Source organism: Periplaneta americana, chromosome 1 (assembly GCF_040183065.1).
Source record: "Periplaneta americana isolate PAMFEO1 chromosome 1, P.americana_PAMFEO1_priV1, whole genome shotgun sequence".
Lineage (NCBI taxonomy): Eukaryota > Metazoa > Arthropoda > Insecta > Blattodea > Blattidae > Periplaneta > Periplaneta americana.
Genome location: NC_091117.1, coordinates 99,549,542 through 99,570,741, shown reverse-complemented (window position 1 = coordinate 99,570,741; position 21,200 = coordinate 99,549,542). Strand labels below are relative to the sequence as shown.

At 35.1% G+C, this 21,200-nt stretch overlaps 1 protein-coding gene across 1 annotated transcript in view; it reads right to left on the bottom strand.

Moving 5' to 3' along the window:
- Positions 1–19,967, bottom strand: part of LOC138698668 (catalase-like) — a 135,617-nt gene extending 115,650 nt beyond the window's left edge. Inside the window, exon 1 of the mRNA XM_069824819.1 lies at positions 19,863–19,967. Within this exon, the coding sequence (XP_069680920.1) occupies positions 19,863–19,967 (105 nt within the window). The remainder of the gene's footprint in view (positions 1–19,862) is intronic.
- Between the last annotated feature and the right edge of the window lie 1,233 nt (positions 19,968–21,200).

Here is a 21,200-nt window from a genome sequence, read left to right as displayed (position 1 = left end):
CGCTGGTGAAACCTTGGTTTCGAGAATTTGACGTGCATACTTCTATTAAAATTATTTGTCCGGCAAACTGACCTATCAATATAGGCGTGTTTATGCCAATAAATTGCTAATTTATTGTGGTTTCTGATATTTAACTATGAGATGTTAAACCGCAATCGTCCAAATACATCCTATAAATAAATGGACGAATGGAAAGGAGTAAGGAATAGTATTGAAAGCGCCGATAGTATAGCATGTATCTGTGAACATAAACTTTCAATTTTCCGGTTAACAGCGCTTGGACATGATTTATGGCCGGTTTCACCAAGCTTCTTTAAATCAGCACAAACGACTTGTCAACAAATGGATCGTTTAATTTTAACGGAATCTTTAAAAGTTGACTATTTCACCAAGCCTCGTATCTTTAAAATTAAGAGGCGTTTACTAACGAGGGGATTTTGTACTTGTATCTTGCATGTTTTGTTTTTCATACGACCATGGCTTCGAAATCGCGAATTTAATTGGTTACATATGATCATGGCTGACTTTGTTTGGCATGAAGAAACAATCATAGGCAAACGGGTAAGAGGCAGTAATTTGAAGAACATCTTCCTAAATACAGTATGTTGTCATACAGCAATTAAAAAAAAAAGATAGCTGCTTCCAAATGTAAATAATAGGAATGTAGAGCAGTTAAATTGTAGCTTCTAAAGGAAATCTGAGAAAATTTAGCGGACTACAAGGTCGACAGCTTAAAAATTGATGCCACAATTAATTATATACAAAGCATTCTAAGCAGTTATATTAGGCCTAAATTTAGGACGGGAAATCGCCTCTTCCATAAATTGCATACTACTTTTCCACTGTATTTCATGCAGATTTATTAGTACCCTGTAACAATTTTGCCATGCTTGTGTGACAGGATTCAGGAGAGATGTCATTAAATTGGATTTTAAGGGGTATCCATTGTCTCCTAAAAGAAAATCTCTTTGCACCCTTTTCATTTAAAAGGCATCCTCCTTTGGAATGTTGTGCTATCCGTGTAGACCGTAACATTATCTTAAACCGAGAAGAATCTGTTGGAGAAGCGTTAAGTGGGTGATTCCTATCTGTCGTATTCTAACCTATTACAATTTCAATAAACTAGCGCTGAGGTAGTTCTGAGGTAAAAGTGAAAATAGTTGAACTTATAAGGAATTTTTTTGTGGTAATCAGTTGATCGTATATGCAAGGCATAACAAAAAATTAAACTAATCAAACATAACCTGTCACAGATTCGTATGTGCAAGGTGTATAAGCAGAGTACGAAGGAAACTACCTCAGCGCTAGTTTAACCACAATTTTTCTATGCGGAGCGTTACATAGGCCTATGAAATTGTTTGAATATTGAAGGAAAAATAGGATCTTCTATTGCAGAATCTTTTGGCTATATTACTGCTAGGATATACGATTGGAACATGTACACAATCTATGTTGTCTATGACAACATAAAATTTAGCTATAAGCTTATTAGGCCTATAGAAATAATGACTATTGTAATGTTGGTAGTACGTCTGATAATTTATTCACATATCTAGACAATACAGCTTTTGATACCCCGTTCATATCATCAATTACTATTTCAAAACTTCCCGCAACATTATTTTAAAACGAGAAGAATCTGTTGAAGAGGCGTTAAGTGGGTGATTTCTATCTGTCGTATTCTAACCTATACAGTATACCGGTATTCAGTTTCTTCTAGAATCATTCTTACTACTTATTTCCTTAATGTGTAGCTTTCGTGGAATTCTTTATCACTTAAATCTTCAAAATGATTATTCCGAGTGTTATTACAACATATAAGTTCGTCGTCATGTTGAAGTTCTAAATAAAGAACTTCATCATCGAATAATTACGTCCGCCATGTTGTTGACTTCTTAACGCATCGTTACTGTTTTAACGCGACGAATAGGTCCTAATAAATTAACGATGAATTTAAAGATGCGTTAGCAATAATGATACTTGGTGAAACACAAAAACTGACTAACGTGTCATTAAATTATTTAACGAGACGTTATAATGATAACGAAGGTTGGTGAAACCGGCCATTAGAGTAATTGAGATTCAAACAGCCATGATTGCATAACCGTTCAAAATAGGACTCGATCATATTTTCAATTGTTACACAGAGAAAGGCTTAAAAAAGTGTTTAAAATTATTATCTCTTCCGTTGAATAAATTTCCATGTTGGACTATTACAAATATGTTCTGAACATTGAGGAAACACTGCTTCAAATGTAAAGTACCGGTAGACTACTAATAATATACAACCACTTTCGGCAGAACATTAAAGCAAACAACTTCACATCGTGGCAATAAATTTAATAAGAAAGAATATTATTTATTTTTATTACTGTGGTGGAATTTCGATGCAGTTAAGTTAGATTTCTTGCAGAGTATGGACTATGTATCATTTTTTTTTCTCATATTTACTGAGCATGACTTATATGCGAACTTCTGAAGTACCTTAGTGAGAATTATTGACAACTTTTGAAATACAAGGGTCATTCCGAAAGTAATGCCTTCTATTTTTTGTTCTGGCCTATAACGTCTGAGGTGTATGTTAGTGACGTTGTAGCAAAAGTTGGACCTTCAAGCTAATATCCTGTTAGTTTGTTTGTCGTGCTACAAATAGTGGCAGCAGGACACTCTACCAAAATGGCATCTGACATAGAGGTGCGTAAGAAACAGAGATGTGTTATTGAATTCATCACTCCCTAACAAACTGCAATCACCGACATCCATCGACGCTTGTTAAAGGTGTACAGAGGCGATAGAGTTGATGCGAGCACAGTGAGGCGGTGGGTAGTACGTTTCAACAGTAGTGAAAATGACAGTCCTTTCGGATAGGCGGGGTGTGATTCTTTTGGATGTCCTGGAGCCTGGACAAACTGTCAATTCTGACGCTACAAGCAGATGCTGGCTAAGCTGAAAGCCTGAATTTCCAGAGTCAGGCTAGAGAAGAACCTTTCCTTTGCAACACGATAAGGCCAGGCCCCATACCAGTTTTGTGACCACCGAGCATGTTGCAAAATTTGACTGGACTGTCCCATCACATCCACCGTAAGGTCCGGATTTAGAACCTTTAGACTTCCATATCTCTAAGCCTATGAAAGATGAACTACGTGGACTTTTTTCAGATAAAGTTGCTGTCATCGCAGCTGTACGAAAATGGCTTGCCTCTGATGGTTCAGATTTTTACTAGCGCGGCATATAGGCTCATGTTCATCGCTGGAAAAAGTGCATAACAAATGGTGGTGACTATGTGGAAAAATAATTATGTAGCCGAAATATTGCTCTATTTAACTGTGTTATTACGCTCTCTATATCTGTTTTAGTTTCCGTAAAAATTAATAGGAAGCATTACTTTCGGAACTATCCTCGTACATGACATTAGTAGACATGAAGTAGGCCTAGGCCTATATGATAATCAGGGAACGGATTTATATGGACTAAAAATATATGAAATATGTAAATATATATGTAGTTATTTTTACCAAAATATGGAATTAAATATGGATTTTTACCAAAATATGGAATTAAATATGGACTTAAAATTATAAAAAAATGACTATGTACGTTAAATATTGGTACATTTTAATCAAACTAAACAAAAAATATAATGGACGTACCTTATCTTCCAATGTAGTTTCAACAAAACACAATTTTTATTGTCTGTTACCATAACAATAGGTTACAAACATTTCTTTCAAGTGCTGAAAAGTGAATCTTCTTCTATTGTCTCTGAGGATAGATTTATACTGACTAAAAGAGCGTTCGACGTCACAAGAAGTAACTGGTACATAATTCAATTTCACAATGTCTGCTGGGGATAAGTCCAAGTTAATCTTCACTGTTGATTCACCACTCATCACAGCAACAACCTTTTGTAGTTCTTCATATCCAGGGTTTTTTGAAAGTACAGTGTCCACCTTAGCTCTTACTGCATCTGCAACTTTACCTCTACCACGATTCAGTTGTTCCACAGTACTATTTATAATTTCAAAACTTTCAGATAGTGAAAGGTGCCTATTTTGGAGACTTTTGAGCGTTTTTATGATGCATGAAAATGTATGCTGAATGTGAGCTAAGTCATTCTTCACACTTATGTCACAGGTAACTGTTTTCGAAGTATCAATTGAGACTGCATCTTCAGAGTCCAATGCAAGGAGAACATTGTTAATAGAGTCTATATGTTCGGCATAATATTCAACTGCTTCTAGCCATGTACCCCATCTAGTTAAAAATTGGCTTTGGTGGCAATGGAATTTCAGGGTACATTTCTTTCAACACGTTAACTCTACTGGGAGCTTTGAGAAATACTTTTTTCACTGATGAAATCAACAAATCTACTTTAGGGAAATTGTCTCTGACCACTTCTGCCACACGATGAAATGCATGCGCCACACAAGTAAAATGAGTCAATTTAGGATATACAACAGATAATGCTTGTCCAGCTTTGACCATATAAGGGGCAGCATCGCTAATAAAGAATAACACATTATCGTACATAATACCCTTTGGCCACAGGATACCCATAGCTTCGTTGAACAGTTTAACTATAGTTTTGTTATTGCACTTTTCTAGAACATCACAATGTAAAAGAATTCGTTCAGAATATTGTTCACTTAACAAACCGATAACTACATTACCAACAAGTCTACCTTCTTTGTCGGGAGTCTCATCAATGGAAACCCAAATTGAACTATCTTTAATTTCATCTCTTATCTTCTGTATTGTCTCATCGTAGATGGATGGAGCATACGTCTTCCTAAGTGTTGACTCATCCGGGATTGTATGTTGAGTATATTTTTCAAGGAATTCCCTGAAGACCTTATTCTTTAGTTTGTAGAGAGGAATATCAGCAGAGATGAGAGAACGGCACAGGTCGATGTTAAACTCAGATCTTACATTCGATGTTGTTGGTTGTGTTAAAAACAATTGTCTCTGCTTGGAATTTAGTTGTTTGTTGGCCTGATGTTTACTAGTTGTAATGTGTTGTTGCACCAGGAACTTTTGTGTAGATGATACTGCACACTGACACAAATTACAAAATAATATTTTATTGTCAGTTGATAAACCATGTTCTTTAAATTCTGAAATGTAACTTGTTAGTTTTGATTTTAAATTGACTGAATGACGTACTTTTGGCATATTTACCGTCTTTATAGTATGATTTACAAAACTGAACCTATGTGTACTCTGACTGGCATTTAACTGTTGAGCTGCACAACTGAAGTCTGTTAAAAATTTTAAATTAAATTAATACAGTTTTGTAACTTACTTTCCCATTGTTGATAGGACTGCTAATTTTCAAATAACTCTGATGTTAAAGGGATTACTGAACATGTGTTTAAATCTCTATTGTTGAAATGTATTTTTAAAAGTTAATGGAATTTTGTTTTGTTTTATTGTTAAACCTAATATAATATGGACTGTTTTATATGAAATATGGAAAATATATGGAAATTAACGAAAATATGTACTAAACTCTAAAATATGGAAAAATATGGAAAATAAAAGTAGGATTTTTCAACCCTACACATTGTGAAACATAAAGATAATGCAAAATATAAATTATATTAGCTTTATAAGTAAATATGTATTTACATATAAATCCTTTCCCTGATGATAATATTTTTGTTGTTCAGTGTAAATAACTAGACCTAACATGTCTGAATATTCCCGGTCAATCATCCTCGTAACTATAGATTGACAAATCGAACTGAAACCCTGACCGAGTTACTACGTGAGCGCTGGCTGTCTTGGGGAGGAGCAAGTGAGAAAGCACGGGGGAAGGGAGAGAGCACTATGCACTGTACTTGCAGGTCCACTCACAGTTTGTCAAACCTACTAACAAAAGCATTAAAAGATTGCCTAGTTGCCTGAAATGCTAGCATAATGGAACCTTCCTAGCCGACAGTCGAGGCAAAAATGAAGAATCCGTTATTGTGGAGAGTGGTTCTTCTATTGGTTGCGATGCCCACACACACTCTCTCAGATATTTACATGGTGATTGGTGACTGAATGACGAGGAGCGAGGGAGAGAGAAGAAAGAAAGAGAGAGATTCCAGAAGTTGGCGTGTTTTACGGGGTTTCACTTGAAGTTGTCAAACTATAACACTTAAGCAATCCATCAGACATATTGCCAAGATTAATCGCTCTCTCGCAACTTTCATTGCTGAATCGATTACTCTTTATTTATGACAAACTTCTAGACATTCGGCTGGATTTGAATTGTTTCCTACATTATTAGCAGAATTGATTTTCTCAGGCACTTAAAGTTAAAAATGACACACAGTATACCTGAGTGGATGTTATGAGTAGGGACCGTGTTTCGTCCCAGGAGATTACAATATTAAGGGCCGTATTAAGGAACTCACTTGAACTTCACTTTCACTTACATCCGATTTAAGTGGGTAGAAAACAGACTCACAACTTCACTTACACTTCAGTCGTAACTTAGCCAAAAACTAGTAACAATTAAGATACGTGACGACAACCTCATGCCTCATTTAGCACTATAATTTCCCTGAACAACAATTACAAGAGACATTTGTTTACAACGATAAAGTTAAGTTTAAGTGCTGAAATTGATTTAGAAGATGGCAATTTTTAAGAATTCATGAATTACCGTATTCGCTCTGTGTCATATTATTTGCTTCTTTATTCCCAAGTTATGCCTATGTAACCATAACCTCAATCTTATCTCCATTTTTATCAGTTTATTCCGAACTTATGTAGGCTAACCATGAAGAGTATGTTAAATTTCTCATTATTATTATTATTATTATTATTATTATTATTATTATTATTATTATTATTATTATTATTATATTAATTATTATTTCCATTTGAAAAACAATGAAGACGAAATATCTTATTTTTTTAATGGTTAACCTGTAAATATTTAAATAACATAGTAGAGATTGTAAAATATTGTCTACAATGAACTATGATTTTTTCTTAGTATAAAATTAAATAGCGTGTGGAAAAATATCCGAGATAATATCAAAATTGCAGCTGAACAGAGCATAGGTTATTATGAAACTAAGAAAAAGAAACCATGGTTTGATGAAGATTGTTGCATGGTAGTAGAAAGAAGGAAACAGGCAAAATTGAAATTCTTGCAGGATATTTGAGGCGAATAGAGATAATTATTTCAATAAAAGACGGGAAGCAAATCGTACACTTAAGAATAAAAAGAGAGATTATTTGAAGGAAAAACTGAATGAGGTAGAAACAAATAGTAAAAATAAAAACATTAGAGATTTATATAAGGGCATAAAGGAATTCAAGAAAGGATATGAGGCAAGGGTAAACGTGATCAAGGATGAGAATGGTGACTTGCTTGCAAACTCTCATTCAATCCTGAACCGACGGAAAAACTATTTTGGGCAACTACTAAATGTACATAGCCCAAATAGAAATTATCGAGACGAAATTGAAATACAAACTGCTGACCCATTTATACTCGAACCCATACTTTCTGAAGTCGAAATTGCGATAGAAAATCTGAAAAAGTACAAGTCTCCAGGTATCGATCAAATTCCAGTAGAATTAATACAAGAGGGTGGAAGCGCATTATCTAACGAAATTTATAAGCTTGTACTTGCTATTTGGGGAAAGGAAATTGTACCAGAGCAATAGAAGGAGGCCATAATCGTACCTCTCTTTAAGAAGGGGGACAAGACTTACTGTAGTAACTTTCGAGGAATATCACTTTTATTGATGTCGTACAAAATTTTGTCCAATATTCTTTTGAGAAGATTAACTCCATATTTAGATGACATTATTAGGGATCATCAGTGTGATTTTAGGCGTAGTAGATCAACTATTGATCAGATATTTTGTATTCGACAGATAATGGAGAAAAAATGGGAGTATAAGGGTACAGCGCATCAATTATTCATAGATTTCAAAAAGGCATATGACTCGGTTAAGAGAGAAGTTTTATATGATATTCTTATTGAATTTGGTATTCCCAAGAAACTAGTTCGATTAATTAAAATGTGTCTCAGTGAAACGTACAGCAGAGTTCGTATTCTGTCAGATGCGTTTCAAATTCACTGTGGGCTAAAGCAAGGAGATGCACTATCACCTTTACTTTTTAACTTTGCTCTAGAGTATGCCATTAGGAAAGTCCAGGATAACAGAGAGGGTTTGGAATTGAACGGGTTACATCAGCATCTTGTCTATGCGGATGACGTGAATATGTTAGGAGAAAATCCACAAACGATTAGGGAAAACACGGGAATTTTACTTGAAGCAAGTAAAGAGATAGGTTTGGAAGTAAATCCCGAAAAGACAAAGTATATGATTATGTCTCGTGACGAGAATATTGTACAAAATGGAAATATAAAAATTGGAAATTTATCCTTTGAAAAGGTGGAAAAATTCAAATACCTGGGAGCAACAGTAACAAATATAAATGATATTCGGGAGGTAATTAAACACAGAATTAATATGGGAAATGCCTGTTATTATTCGGTTGAGAAGCTTTCATCATCCAGTATGCTGTCAAAAAATCTGAAAGTTAGAATTTATAAAACAGTTATATTACCGGTTGTTCTTTATGGTTGTGAAACTTGGACTCTCACTCTGAGAGAGGAATATAGGTTAAGGGTGTTTGAGAATAAGGTGCTTAGGAAAATATTTGGGGCTAAGAGGGATGAAGTTACAGGAGAATGGAGAAAGTTACACAACGCAGAACTGCAATCATTGTATTCTTCACCTGACATAATTAGGAACATTAAATCCAGACGTTTGAGATGGGCAGGACATGTAGCACGTATGGGCGAATCCAAAAATGCATATAGAGTGTTAGTTGGGAGGCCGGAGGGAAAAAACCTTTGGGGAGGCCGAGACGTAGATGGGAAGATATTAAAATGGATTTGAGGGATGTGGGGTATGATGATAGAGACTGGATTTATCTTGCTCAGGATAGGGACCTATGCCGGGCTTATGTGAGGGCGGCAATGAACCTTCGGGTTCCTTAAAAGCCAGTAAGTAAGTAAGTAAATAAGTAAGTATAAAAATTACTTTCAATCTTATTTTAATTTTTTTACTCATCGTAAGTTTAAAATTCTAATTCAATTCTCATGTAATTAATTTTATCAATATTACTTATATTTTTTTGCACTAAATTTCGTGTCATTTTCTCTTCTTTGCCGAAACCCAAACGACGTCCGATTTTTTTCCACCACGTTTTCATATCTAATTCAAATTCAAATTGATTTACAATTTACATTTGAATTTACATTTGGATAGATACCCGAAATGAGCATATGCTCGTGCTCGGGTACAGTCCAGTAGTCTACATAAATTTTACAGGGTTCAAATAATAATGCTGATGATATAATATAATAGTAACAATAATAATAATAATAATAATAATAATAATAATAATAATAATAATAATAATAATAGAATAATCGTGACAAATGATACAAAGATTGTAATACAAAATAATTCATTAATAATAATAATAATAATAATAATAATAATAATAATAATAATAATAGTGATAAAACAAAAATATTTACAATAATAAAATAAATACTAAGACGGATAAAATAAAATATAAAACCACTAGCGAGAGTTAACACAACTTAAATAAGCATATAATAACCGGAAAAAATGCCAAACTCGAAAATCAACAGAAAAGTTCGTTGTATCGCAGACGACAGCAACCGCAGTATTGACATTGTGTTGTGCATTAATGGTAGTAGTGGGGAGCTGAAAGTCTACGTAACTGCAGTTCTCTTCGAATCTTCTCGTACAATCATGGGAAGGTAATGCTGCAAAAACAAAATGTCTACGAGTCAAACTGTTCATTATTACCAGGATAAATACAAATAATACTGAAATATATTAATCGAGTTTCAGTTATAGATCTCTCCTTTTGTGCAAGAGGTATCATAATCAATATATTTTATGAATGGCGGGGAAAATATAAATTTCAATAACTTTCTAGTGACAAGTACAATCAAGTGTATCTGTGGCGAAGCTAAGGAATCATTTATTGGAGATATACACTGTTATTAATTAAGAAAATGATCTATTTATATTTATTACCATGTTTTATCTTATAGGTTACATGCATCAGATAAATACAATAAAAATTAGTACCATATAATGCTAGTAACACTTAAAAAAAATTATAATAAAATTTGTCAAATATCATACAAACATTTTCACTTAATTTTTAAACTTAAGAATGTGTAAATTGCTTAGGTCTGGATTATTTTTCAATACTGAATTGTATAGTCTTGGTCCATAATTCCTACTGTGTCTTAATCCAGCTGTAGTGTGGCATTTAGGTTCTGCCAAAAGAGTTGGGACATTTCTTCTGGTGTTGTGTATATGTTTTTCAGTTATAAAATTCATTCGATTTTTGTGAAAATAAGTTAGTAATGTATGTTTATATATTTGCTCAATTTTTAGTACTTGGAATTCAGAATAAATAAATTGTGTCGGATAATCAAGTGGTTTATGCAGACAAATTTTGATGATACGTTTTTGTAATAATATTAATGGAGTTAAGATAGTCTTTGTCATTCCACCCCATCCTATTATTCCGTATTGAATGACTGATTGAAACAAGGCTAGATAAACAACACGGAGAACATAGATCGGCATATATGCACGAAGGGTTACAAAGTTGTAAATTGTTTTCCGTAACCTATTACATAAATATGTTACATGTTTATTCCATCTCAAATATTGATCAATGATAACACCTAAGTATTTTACTTGCGTGGATTCTGTCAAGGAAGAGCAATTGCAATCAATCAAGTTTATGTTACTGCAATTGTGTATTTTTTAATTTGTATCCTTATCAAGTTTGATTTTTCTCAGACTAGAAGCTGTTAATGTAAAAGGAACTGCAGTTGTTTTTGAAATGTTCAATGAGAGCAAATTTTCATCTAACCATTTCTTAATAATATTTATACCTCTATTAGCATTTAGGTAGGCATCATTCCAATTCGATCCACTAAAAATTACGGCTGTATCATCGGCATATGCAAATATATCTCCAGATGTGTTTCCTATATCAATATTGAGCAAGTCATTGATGTATATTAAAAATAGTAGTGGGCCTTATACTGTACCTTGTGGCACACCTATATTTATATTACGAATTTCACTGTGTTGGTCGTTAAATTTCGTTAATTGGGATCTGTTGCTCAAGTATGACTTAAATAAATTTAAAGCGATTCCTTTAATACCGTAGGCATGAAGTTTAGAAGTGAGTATATTATGGTCTACAGTATCGAAGGCTTTTTGAATATCTAGAAAAACTCCTAAACATTTTTTACCCGAGTCTAATTCTTTGATAATCCTTGATGTTACGTTCATAATAGCGTCGTCCGTGCTCATGTTAGTACGGAAGCCAAACTGCTTTTGACTTAATAGACTGTTTTTTTCTAAGAAATTAATTAGCCTGCTTGTAATACATTTTTCTAATAGTTTAGAGAGACTTGGTAAGAGTGAGATGGGTCTGTAGTTACTGAGATTGTTTCTGTCACCAGATTTGTATATAGGTATTACTACAGCACATTTAAGATCAGTTGGAAATACACCTTGTGATAAACACAAATTAAAGACATGGGTTAGTGGTTTCGATATAGGTTCAATAATCATTTTGAGTGTTCTAGTAGTGATACTATCAACACCCGGAGCCACATTATTTTTTAAAGTTTTAGCAATAGTTATAATTTCTTTATCACTTACGGGAAATATGAATATTGATGATGGTGATGATGATGATGATGACGATGATGATGATGACGATGACGATGACGATGACGATGACGATGACGATGACGATGATGATGGATAAGAAATGGAAGAAGATAGTCTTGTGTTTTTGTTAATTTTTGATACTATATTGTGCCCTATGTTTGTAAAATGAGCATTAAATTCGTTTGCAATATCATAATGATTCTTAATAATTAAGCCATCTTTATTTACTATTTCCATAATTCTGCAGCTTTTATTTGTTGAAACGTTAGTAGCTTCGTTAATAGTCTGCCAAAATCTTTTGGGGTCATTCCTATTGTTGACAAATTTCTCTGAGTAGTAACTAACTTTCATATTTCTTATAACGCAAGTTAAGATATTTCTGTACCTTTTATATTTTTTTGATAAATCTTCATTCAAAGGTTCACGTTTTACTTTTTTGGCTAGTCTGTCTCTTGTGCGGATTGATTTAACAATACCGAAGTAATCCAGGGTTTTATTTTTTTATATTTACTGGGTACATTATTACAAGTATGAAAGGTATATTTAGTTATTAGATCGCGGAGTATTTTGTAAAAATTTTGAAAACTAACTTCAGCGTTTTGGCAATCAAAAACCGTTTCCCAGGTCTCTGAGCTAATATTTGCGACTAAGTCTTTGTAATTAATATGTTGCTTGCAATTATTATGTGAATTTGTGATGGGTTCCTTAATAATATTTTTAGTAGTGATAGTGACTAGTCCAAATACCATATAATGGTCTGTAATTCCACTATTATATACTCCAGATCTGAAATCTAAGTTAATAGATGTTTTGAAGAATATATGATCAAGGCATGCATTATATCGAGTAGGAGCATTTAAGTATTTCAAAAAACCATATTCATGCATAATATTCAAATATCTGTTGCCAGAGTTATCTAAATTGTGTTCTAAAATTTGAATATTAATGTCACCTAAAATAATATGATTTTTAACGTCTTTTAGTTCATACAGAGATTGTTCAGCGCTATCCAGGAAATCAATTTTGCAATTATTTGGAGATGTGTAAATTGCTGCTGGAGAAAATGGAATATCGCCTATAGAAAAGTCAAAATGAATAGAGTTACAGTGATTAAATTCTGCATCCTTAGAGCAGACGTTAATATAATCTTTAAAATATACCACTATCCCATCACATTTATTATATTTATTTATTTTAACGTATTTTTTATAGCCATGTAAGTCAAAACCGTTATCATGATCTATCCAGGCTTCAGTAAGAACTATTATATCGAAAAAGAAAGTAAAATTTTCTAGTAATGCACAAAATTCATCATAATTTTTATTTATACTTCGAATATTTAGATGAGGAATTTTTAAATGTGATAGACTAGTGCTAATGTAACTGTTGCAGAGCGAGAGGTCTTCGAAATTTTCTGTGGCGTTGTTGTTTTCGTGGTAGTAATGGTTAAGTTTATTTATAATATTATTGTGTTCCATTGTTAGTTAACATTAAGAAAAATACTAGAAAGTAAACGTTTGGAATAATGTGCAAGACTTTACAGGTTATTTATGTCATATGTGCTACTTATCTTAATAACCGGACTTCTTTCATCTCTGCGAACCAGTACTTTTCCATCCCTTGTCCAGACGAATTGGTAGCCTTTGTTCCTGGCGGCATCTCTTGCGCTATTCAGCAGATTTCTAGTCGCGGCTAGCCAAGCTCTTTGATGTAGGACTACACCTTCATCTATTGTTCTTTCCCTTTCAGTAGATGTTCTTAAATATAATACGTTTTAAAAGAAATGTAGCCGCCAGTTTTCGTTTTGAGCATCTATGAGCTGGAAGTACTACGTCATTATAATAATAAATATGGTTTATTTAACGACGCTAGCAACTGCAGAGGTTATATCAGCGTCGCCGGTGTGCCGGAATTTTGTCTCGCAGGAGTTATTTTACATACCAGTAAATCTACTGACATGAGCCTGTCGCATTTAAACACACTTAAATGCCATCGAACTCGGCCGGGATCGAAACCGCAACCTCGAGCATAGAAGGATAGAAGGCTAGCGCTATACCGACTACGCTACCGAGGGCGACACTACGTTATTATATGATGACGCTGAACACCAAGGTCACTTACATTTTACTTACATTTGACTTTGTCAAGGGAAATGTAAGTATTGTTTCTGAATACGGATCTGACACTTGACATTATCTGACTTCTGACTTGAGGAAGTCAAGACGAAGTGAAGTTGGAGTGATGTTCATGAATACGGTCCTAAGTATCACTGGAGTTTTTAAGTGAACGACGTGCGTGCTTCTAGTAAGTTAAGTACGAGAGTCGCTCCGAAAGTAATGCCTCCTATTTTTTTGTGTTGACCTATAACGTTTGAGTCGTATGTTAGTGACTTTGTAGCAAAGGTTGAACCTTCACGCTAATGCCCTGCTAGTTTGGTTGTCGTGTGACAAATAGTGACAGCAGGGCAGTCTACCAAAATGGCATCTGCTCATATCTGTCACTTAGCTCCAGTAGCATATCCCTTACCCCTTAATCTCTCTCCTCTCCTGTTAACAACGCCATATCATCAGCAAATCGTATCCCTATTTTATTCTTCTTCCTCCTACTGTCACCCCTTCCATGTTTTGAAACCAGTTCTTCATTAAATCCTCCGAGTATATGTTGAATAGGGTAGGTGACAAAGGGTACTCTTGTCGTACTCCTATCCCTATTTCACATACTTCTGACATTTCCTTTCCTATCCTCACTTTGAATCATTGTTTTATATAAAGGTTACAGAACAGCCTTCTCCCTGTCCAATCCAAACCTATTTTCTTCAGAATTCCCATTATTATCTGCTGCTGAAATTCACCTCAGACTTCAGCGTGCATACGAAGGTGTGTGCATGGGTGCCAGCAGTGTTAGGAGCTGAATGAAACATTTCAAAGATGGAAACACGAGCATCAAGATAAGCCTCATAGCGGTCGCCCTCGAACTGCTTTCACGAAACGCAACAAGGAAAGAGTTTATGAGATGGATTTTGGTTGAATTTCTTGAACCTGGAAAAAATCATGAAAGCTGTCCGTTATATCCAGACGCTTTTGAAGCTCCGTCGTCCATTACGCGAGAAACGCTTTGGAAAAGTCATCTTGCAACACGATAACTCGCGGCCTTACACTGCTCATGTCACCGTGAAAAAAAGCAGGACATTGGGGTGGGAAACTTTTCCGCATCCTCCCTACAGTCCCGACTTGGTATCCTCTAACTACCATTTTTTCGGTTCTTTAAAGGAACAACCCCGAGGCCAAAGATACGAGACGCTGCAGGACATCCGGAAAGCAGTGAGTCAGTGTCTTCGGGAAACTGGAACGGACTTCTACCGCAAGAGAATTTTCAAACTTACAGAACAGCTTAAAAAATGTTGGCAAAGAAATGGAGACTAATAACAACGGTTACACATGACTTTTAGTACGACCCTCGCACACAAAAATACGCTATTTTTACTATTTACACTATCATAGAAATCAAAGTTTACATTGATCAAACATTATTTACATTATTGTACATCATTAAAAAAAAAAAAAAAGTAAGCCATAATAGGCTTATTATGAAAAAATATATTTCCTTACAATATACAACACTACATGAGCTTAATAGGGTAAATAATGTTTGATCAATGTAGCAGTGGTTCTCAACGGGTGTGCCGCGGCACAGTACTGTGCAGCGAGATTAGCTAAATGTGCCGCGAAACTTTTCAGACTTTTTTTGATGGTAAAAGTGATTAAAATAATTTCTTTCAATATTTATTTTTGCTTCTTACACAAAAGTTCAATTCGTGGTGGAATTGAAGATAAACACACAAGCATTTCTTGTTCAACTGAGAGAAGTCTCTCGCGCTTCTAGTTTCTTTTATGTTTGCTAGTGTCTTAAGTCCAGCCCATTTTGTTCCAAGATGCTGAATGCTATATATACAGTACATTTGTTCCGGATGACGTTGCGGGTAATTCAGTATATGAAGGGAATTTTTCAATAATCGAATACTCATGAACAAATGAAGGGTTCAGAGCCATAGTGGGCCAAGCGCAATTTATTAAAGACGGAGAAAGCAAGGGTCAAAGTTAAGTGAATACCATAGTTTAATGAAGATTGACATATCATTTAGTTTTAATGTATATACTTTATATTACTTGCTACATGTTTCCATTGAATCATTTTAACCCTTGTTTTCTTCGTTTTTAGTAAATGGAGCTTGGCCCACTATGTTTCTGAACCCTTCAAATTTGATGTAACTCAGTAATTGACATTTCATTGTATATCAGTAGATTCCTCGAACTGTAGTGAAAATACTCGACCGTCGTTTTGCTTTTCACGTACATGGCTCTGGACATCTGAAGACATGTCATCAATCCGCTGGGAAATATTACCGTTTGACAATGGAAACAAGGATATTTTCTCGGCGCAATCACCTAACATCGATTTCACTATTTCCTTGAAGGCAGGTAAAATTATTGTAGATCTGCATTTTTTTGCTACTACTTCAGCAAACTGCCCACTTGCGCTTCTTCAAAAATAGTTTCTCTCCGTTCCATACCTTTTGCTTGCTTTTCTTCCGACGACAACAATCGGCTAAAATAGTCCTTATCTTTCTCAGATAAGTTACTGTGTTTGGTATTCAAAGTCTTCTCAATTTACTATGGACCAGAGAGCTGCTTTGGAGTAAATCGCTCGCTTGAACTAGGTCGAATGTCGCACGCTCGAGTGAGATAAGATCGGTCGTGATACGCTCGTGATAAATAGAAGCACAATGCACAGTGCAAGGTCATCTCACCGACATGTCTTAACTTGTATGGAAGGCGACAGATAAGATACATATATGTTTTGCTCACACGGTAAAAATAAGGCTTCATTTTCTGCGTTTATGACAAACGTCTAATGGAACGTACCAAAACAGTAACATGAAGTTATAAATAAAATAGTATGAAAAACTTCGATATACAATTATTATTCCTAATTAATAATAAATTATTCAATATTTGATTTACCACATATATAATATTATGATAGGTCCATACATAGTGTTCCGCCTATATACTGCGACAATGTAGAAACGTTTTACAAAATATTGCTATATAGCAGTAAATTAATAACAATATTAGTACAGAGATAACGTCACAGAAAATATATAGCAGTAAATTAATAACAATATTAGTACAGAGATAACGTCACAGAAAATATAATAAAACAAATAATCATGCTGCACAACTGTTACAGACGCAAAGATTGATACACTATTAGAGATTATTATTATTATTATTATTATTATTATTATTATTATTATTATTATTACTAGAAAACTTGATACATTTCTTGCATTATCGTGATTGTGTTCTCCGTTTATAATAATTACATTTACATCCAATAACATCTATCAGATATGGCAAAAACAAAATCACTCCTGTGTGGGGAGGAAAAAAAAAACAAAAAACATTTACCTACAACATTTATATTACATTTTAAAGCAAGTTTTGTAGTTGTACTATGGAAGAGGCTAGTTAAACACTGCAGAGTTTTGAAATGATAAACATCTATGATGTTATTACACAGTTCATCACTGTAACAAGAACGAATGTCTAACGTTCGGCTTATACCGTTCGAGGATTTATCGCTCGCGACAATTTTACCCCTCATGCATGTGCGCTACCTTTCGGATTATGCTATGAACTCCTTGGCGCTCGAGCGAAAACGTCCGATGCAGATCTCTGCTATGGACCGTGGATTCGTTGCTTAGTTTTTCTAAACACATGACATATTCTAGTGCAGGGCGGTTTTCAGGTCCACTGAACGTAAATCCAAAGCTCAAATACCTGCAACTACCTTGGTTGTTACGAACTTTTCCAGTCGGTTCTATGTCCCTCTGTACTGCTATCACAACAATTACACTTGGAATTAGCTCGTTCTCACTTTTGTTACTGTTAAATTATTGTCACTGACTCATCTTAAACTTTTCTCCTTTTAATAAAAAAAACTTATCTATACTGAAGTTAGAATAGTTAGATTAGCACAATGACGCAAATAACATGCATAAAACAAAAATCCAACATTAAAATATGACATAATATGGACAAAATGGCTTTACGACTGCAAGTCTACAAAGAACTGACTGGTGACAGATAGTGTTGCCACGATCTACTGACGAAAATCAGGAGAAAAACATCGAAAAAACAGGAGATTAGAGTAGATTAATTAAATTTCCTCTTTGTATTATAATATTAATTATAAAACAGTGTACTCTAAGAAAGATGATACTGTTGTATTACTATATAGCACATCCCTAACCAATGAAATGGAACAATTATGCTAAATATAATTACTGTCATCTCTACTCAGCGTACGTAACTAGGTCATGCAATTTTGTTTTTACAAATCAATAACTTATTGACAATGTTTCGCATTAATATGTATTAATCAGGAATTTTTCGTGTATTTTCGATACGAGATTTATTTTAAAGGTGATATTAAAAAGGTGATATTATTTTAAAGGTGATATTATAGCTGCGACTATTACAGACGAAAAATTATTCCCTTTCTTGCTTTTACATAATTTATTATCCTTTAAACTGTTCATCATTTTCTCGCTCTGATTTATAATATTCTGGGAGTATTCACTTTTCTTTCTTGCTGGGACACTTTCACTTATTTTAAAAGATCACTGTGTAAGATATGTAACACAAATTGCCATTACCTACACTTCACTCTCTCACTGTTTCACGTGCACACAATCAGAAACAAACTTCACTATACAGTACTGAATAAGTTTCGTTCTTCCTCTGTTCCCCGAGTCCCCAAAACAATAATGAAATAACTTAATTCTGTCGTCGTGTTGGAAAATCGCAACAAAAAATCATAACAGACTTAAAATATTAAAATGTTCATGGATCCTGAATGTATGTATCCACAGTGATCTAATCAGAAAAAAATATATGAATATTTTAATTTAACTTATAGTTTTTGCGATTTTCCAACACTTTGTTATTTTCTAAATGTCTCCTTTTGCAAATTGACGACAGTTATCACATGCTTACGTTGCATGAAGATTATATACGTGTGTGTGTGTGTGTGTGTGTGTGTGTGTGTGTGTGTGTGCATCCTTTCGTGGTAAGGTTTCAAACATTCGTTCTATATCATCATGTAATTACATTTAGACTATCGAGCGGATTGGAGAGACCCATAAATCTGAGCCATGTCTATAAAACATGGTCTTTATCTGCTGTGTGCTGATATCATAATCTGCTGCTGGACTCCAGGCGAGACGCGACTCCTTGTTTCTTGTAAGCATCATTGTGGCGACGCATTAGGAGCAGGGAGACAAATGAAAACATTGACTTGTGTATAAAATGCAAAAATAAGACATGACGACATATATAGGCCCGTATGTACTAAAGTAATGAGTTGAAAATCCGGGCATAAAACTAGGTGACTGCAGCATGCCAAAAAGGCAGGAGAAATTCGGTATTTTGACAAAAAAAATCAGTAGAGCAGTAGAGTCAATGGAGAAACAGGAAATCTCCTGCTAAATCAGTAGGTATGGCAACACCGAAGAAAGCTGTGAGCGCACTAGACCGAGGCTCTTGCATTGTTGCCAACTCGTACGTTAATGTGCCGCTGGAATTCACTATGTGGGATAGTGTGCCATGATCAAAAAAAGGTTAAGAACCACTGATGTAGACCTACATTCTTTATTATAGTATAAATTCTACTATGTCACCAATTTGTATTTTGAACTTAACAGCGGCGCGCTGTGTAGTACAAGCGACTGCCGTTCCACAAACAAAATGGTCGGTAATAGTGTACATAGCGTAAATAATATAAATAAATTGTAAATATTAATGTAATTGTTCAAGTAGCCCACATTTTGTTTACGAAACAAGTCAGTCCAGTACTTCGCTTGCTAGACCACGCACTCGCTCCCTTAAAAATTCCAGTAATACTTAATCTTGTAGCCTCCTGGGACAAGGCACTTAGCCTATAGCACAGCCTTTCGACGTTTGAGTTTATGTTCATTATTGGACTAAGAGACAACATTCCGTACGGTAGAAGCGTGCATATTTCATACTTACATGTGTTTCTGCGTACATCATAAGCTGTTCCTCCACTGGGTCTCGACCCCACACTCCTGAGCACAGTAACAGTGAAATGAGGCACGAAGGCAACAAGTCTTCCATTCTGACTTATACATAGTCTGGAAAATGAGCGAAGCGACCTTGCTTACGAGTAAGTAAGCAAAATCCTTATCGCATTTCTTTGAGTTTGTTAACTTTTACGTGTATGGTTGATACGCGCGTGACAAATAACCATCTAGCTTCACCACAACGACAACGTCTATAACATTATTGATAGTGACATCAATGTGTTTAAAAGTGTCGACTGTTAAATTTGTAGTAATTACAGTTGAATGTATTATTACGTACACGACAAAATCTTCCGCATGTATACGGAATGAAATTTCGGGAGGGGACACTGTAACGCAGCACTGGGACCTTTCAAGATCTATTGCGCTAACCTCAAACTAGGTGTATTTCCAAACCCACACCGGCTGACTACAATAAAGCCCTCTGCGTACCCAGGTTTCGAGTAGGCAACTCCCCTCTTAACTAAGCCAGCCCCCTTCTTGTGTCGCTAGCCGGCATTCGAGGAATGCATAGGTATGATGTCGAAATGGAGAAATGTTGACGGAATAATGTAGATGACTAATGTAGAGAAGTGGGAGAACCTCGAGAAAAATCCCAATTGTGACTTTGTCTGCCACAAGTGTCACCATGTATTTTTCAATGAAAATCCTAGACCTGACCAGGACTCGAAACCGAACCGTTTGCGTGACAGGCTGAAGATCCGGCCACTCACTCAACGCAGGGAATCTCGGCACATATATAGGTCTATATGCTATGTGTTCAAGATACATTTATAATTTCAAGGGAAAAATTGTTCCGGGGCCGGGTATCGATCCCGGGACCCTTCACTTAGCGCATGAATGCTCTACCGACTGAGCTACCCCAGGAACTATACACGACACCGTCACAATTCTTCCCTTTACATCCACACAACCCAACTTTGAGTGATGGTGTCGTGTATAGTTCCTGGGGTAGCTCAGTCGGTAGAGCATTCATGCGCTAAGTGAAAGGTCCCGGGATCGATACCCGGCCCCGGAACAATTTTTCCCTTGAAATTATTCAAGCCTGCTTCACAGGGAGCTTCTACCTGACTGCCAAATTTGCACAAGACATTTATAGTTAATAAAGACAGTACTAATGCCACCGTGTATCAAAAAGGACTTTACAATTTTAAAAGTCTATAGAAATTTATCCACATATCTTACAGAAATAGTTAAGCTGCCATTTTAGAAGCGAAATACATCAAGTTTTGACTCATGTAGTACTAAGTTCAGACACGAAGAGAGC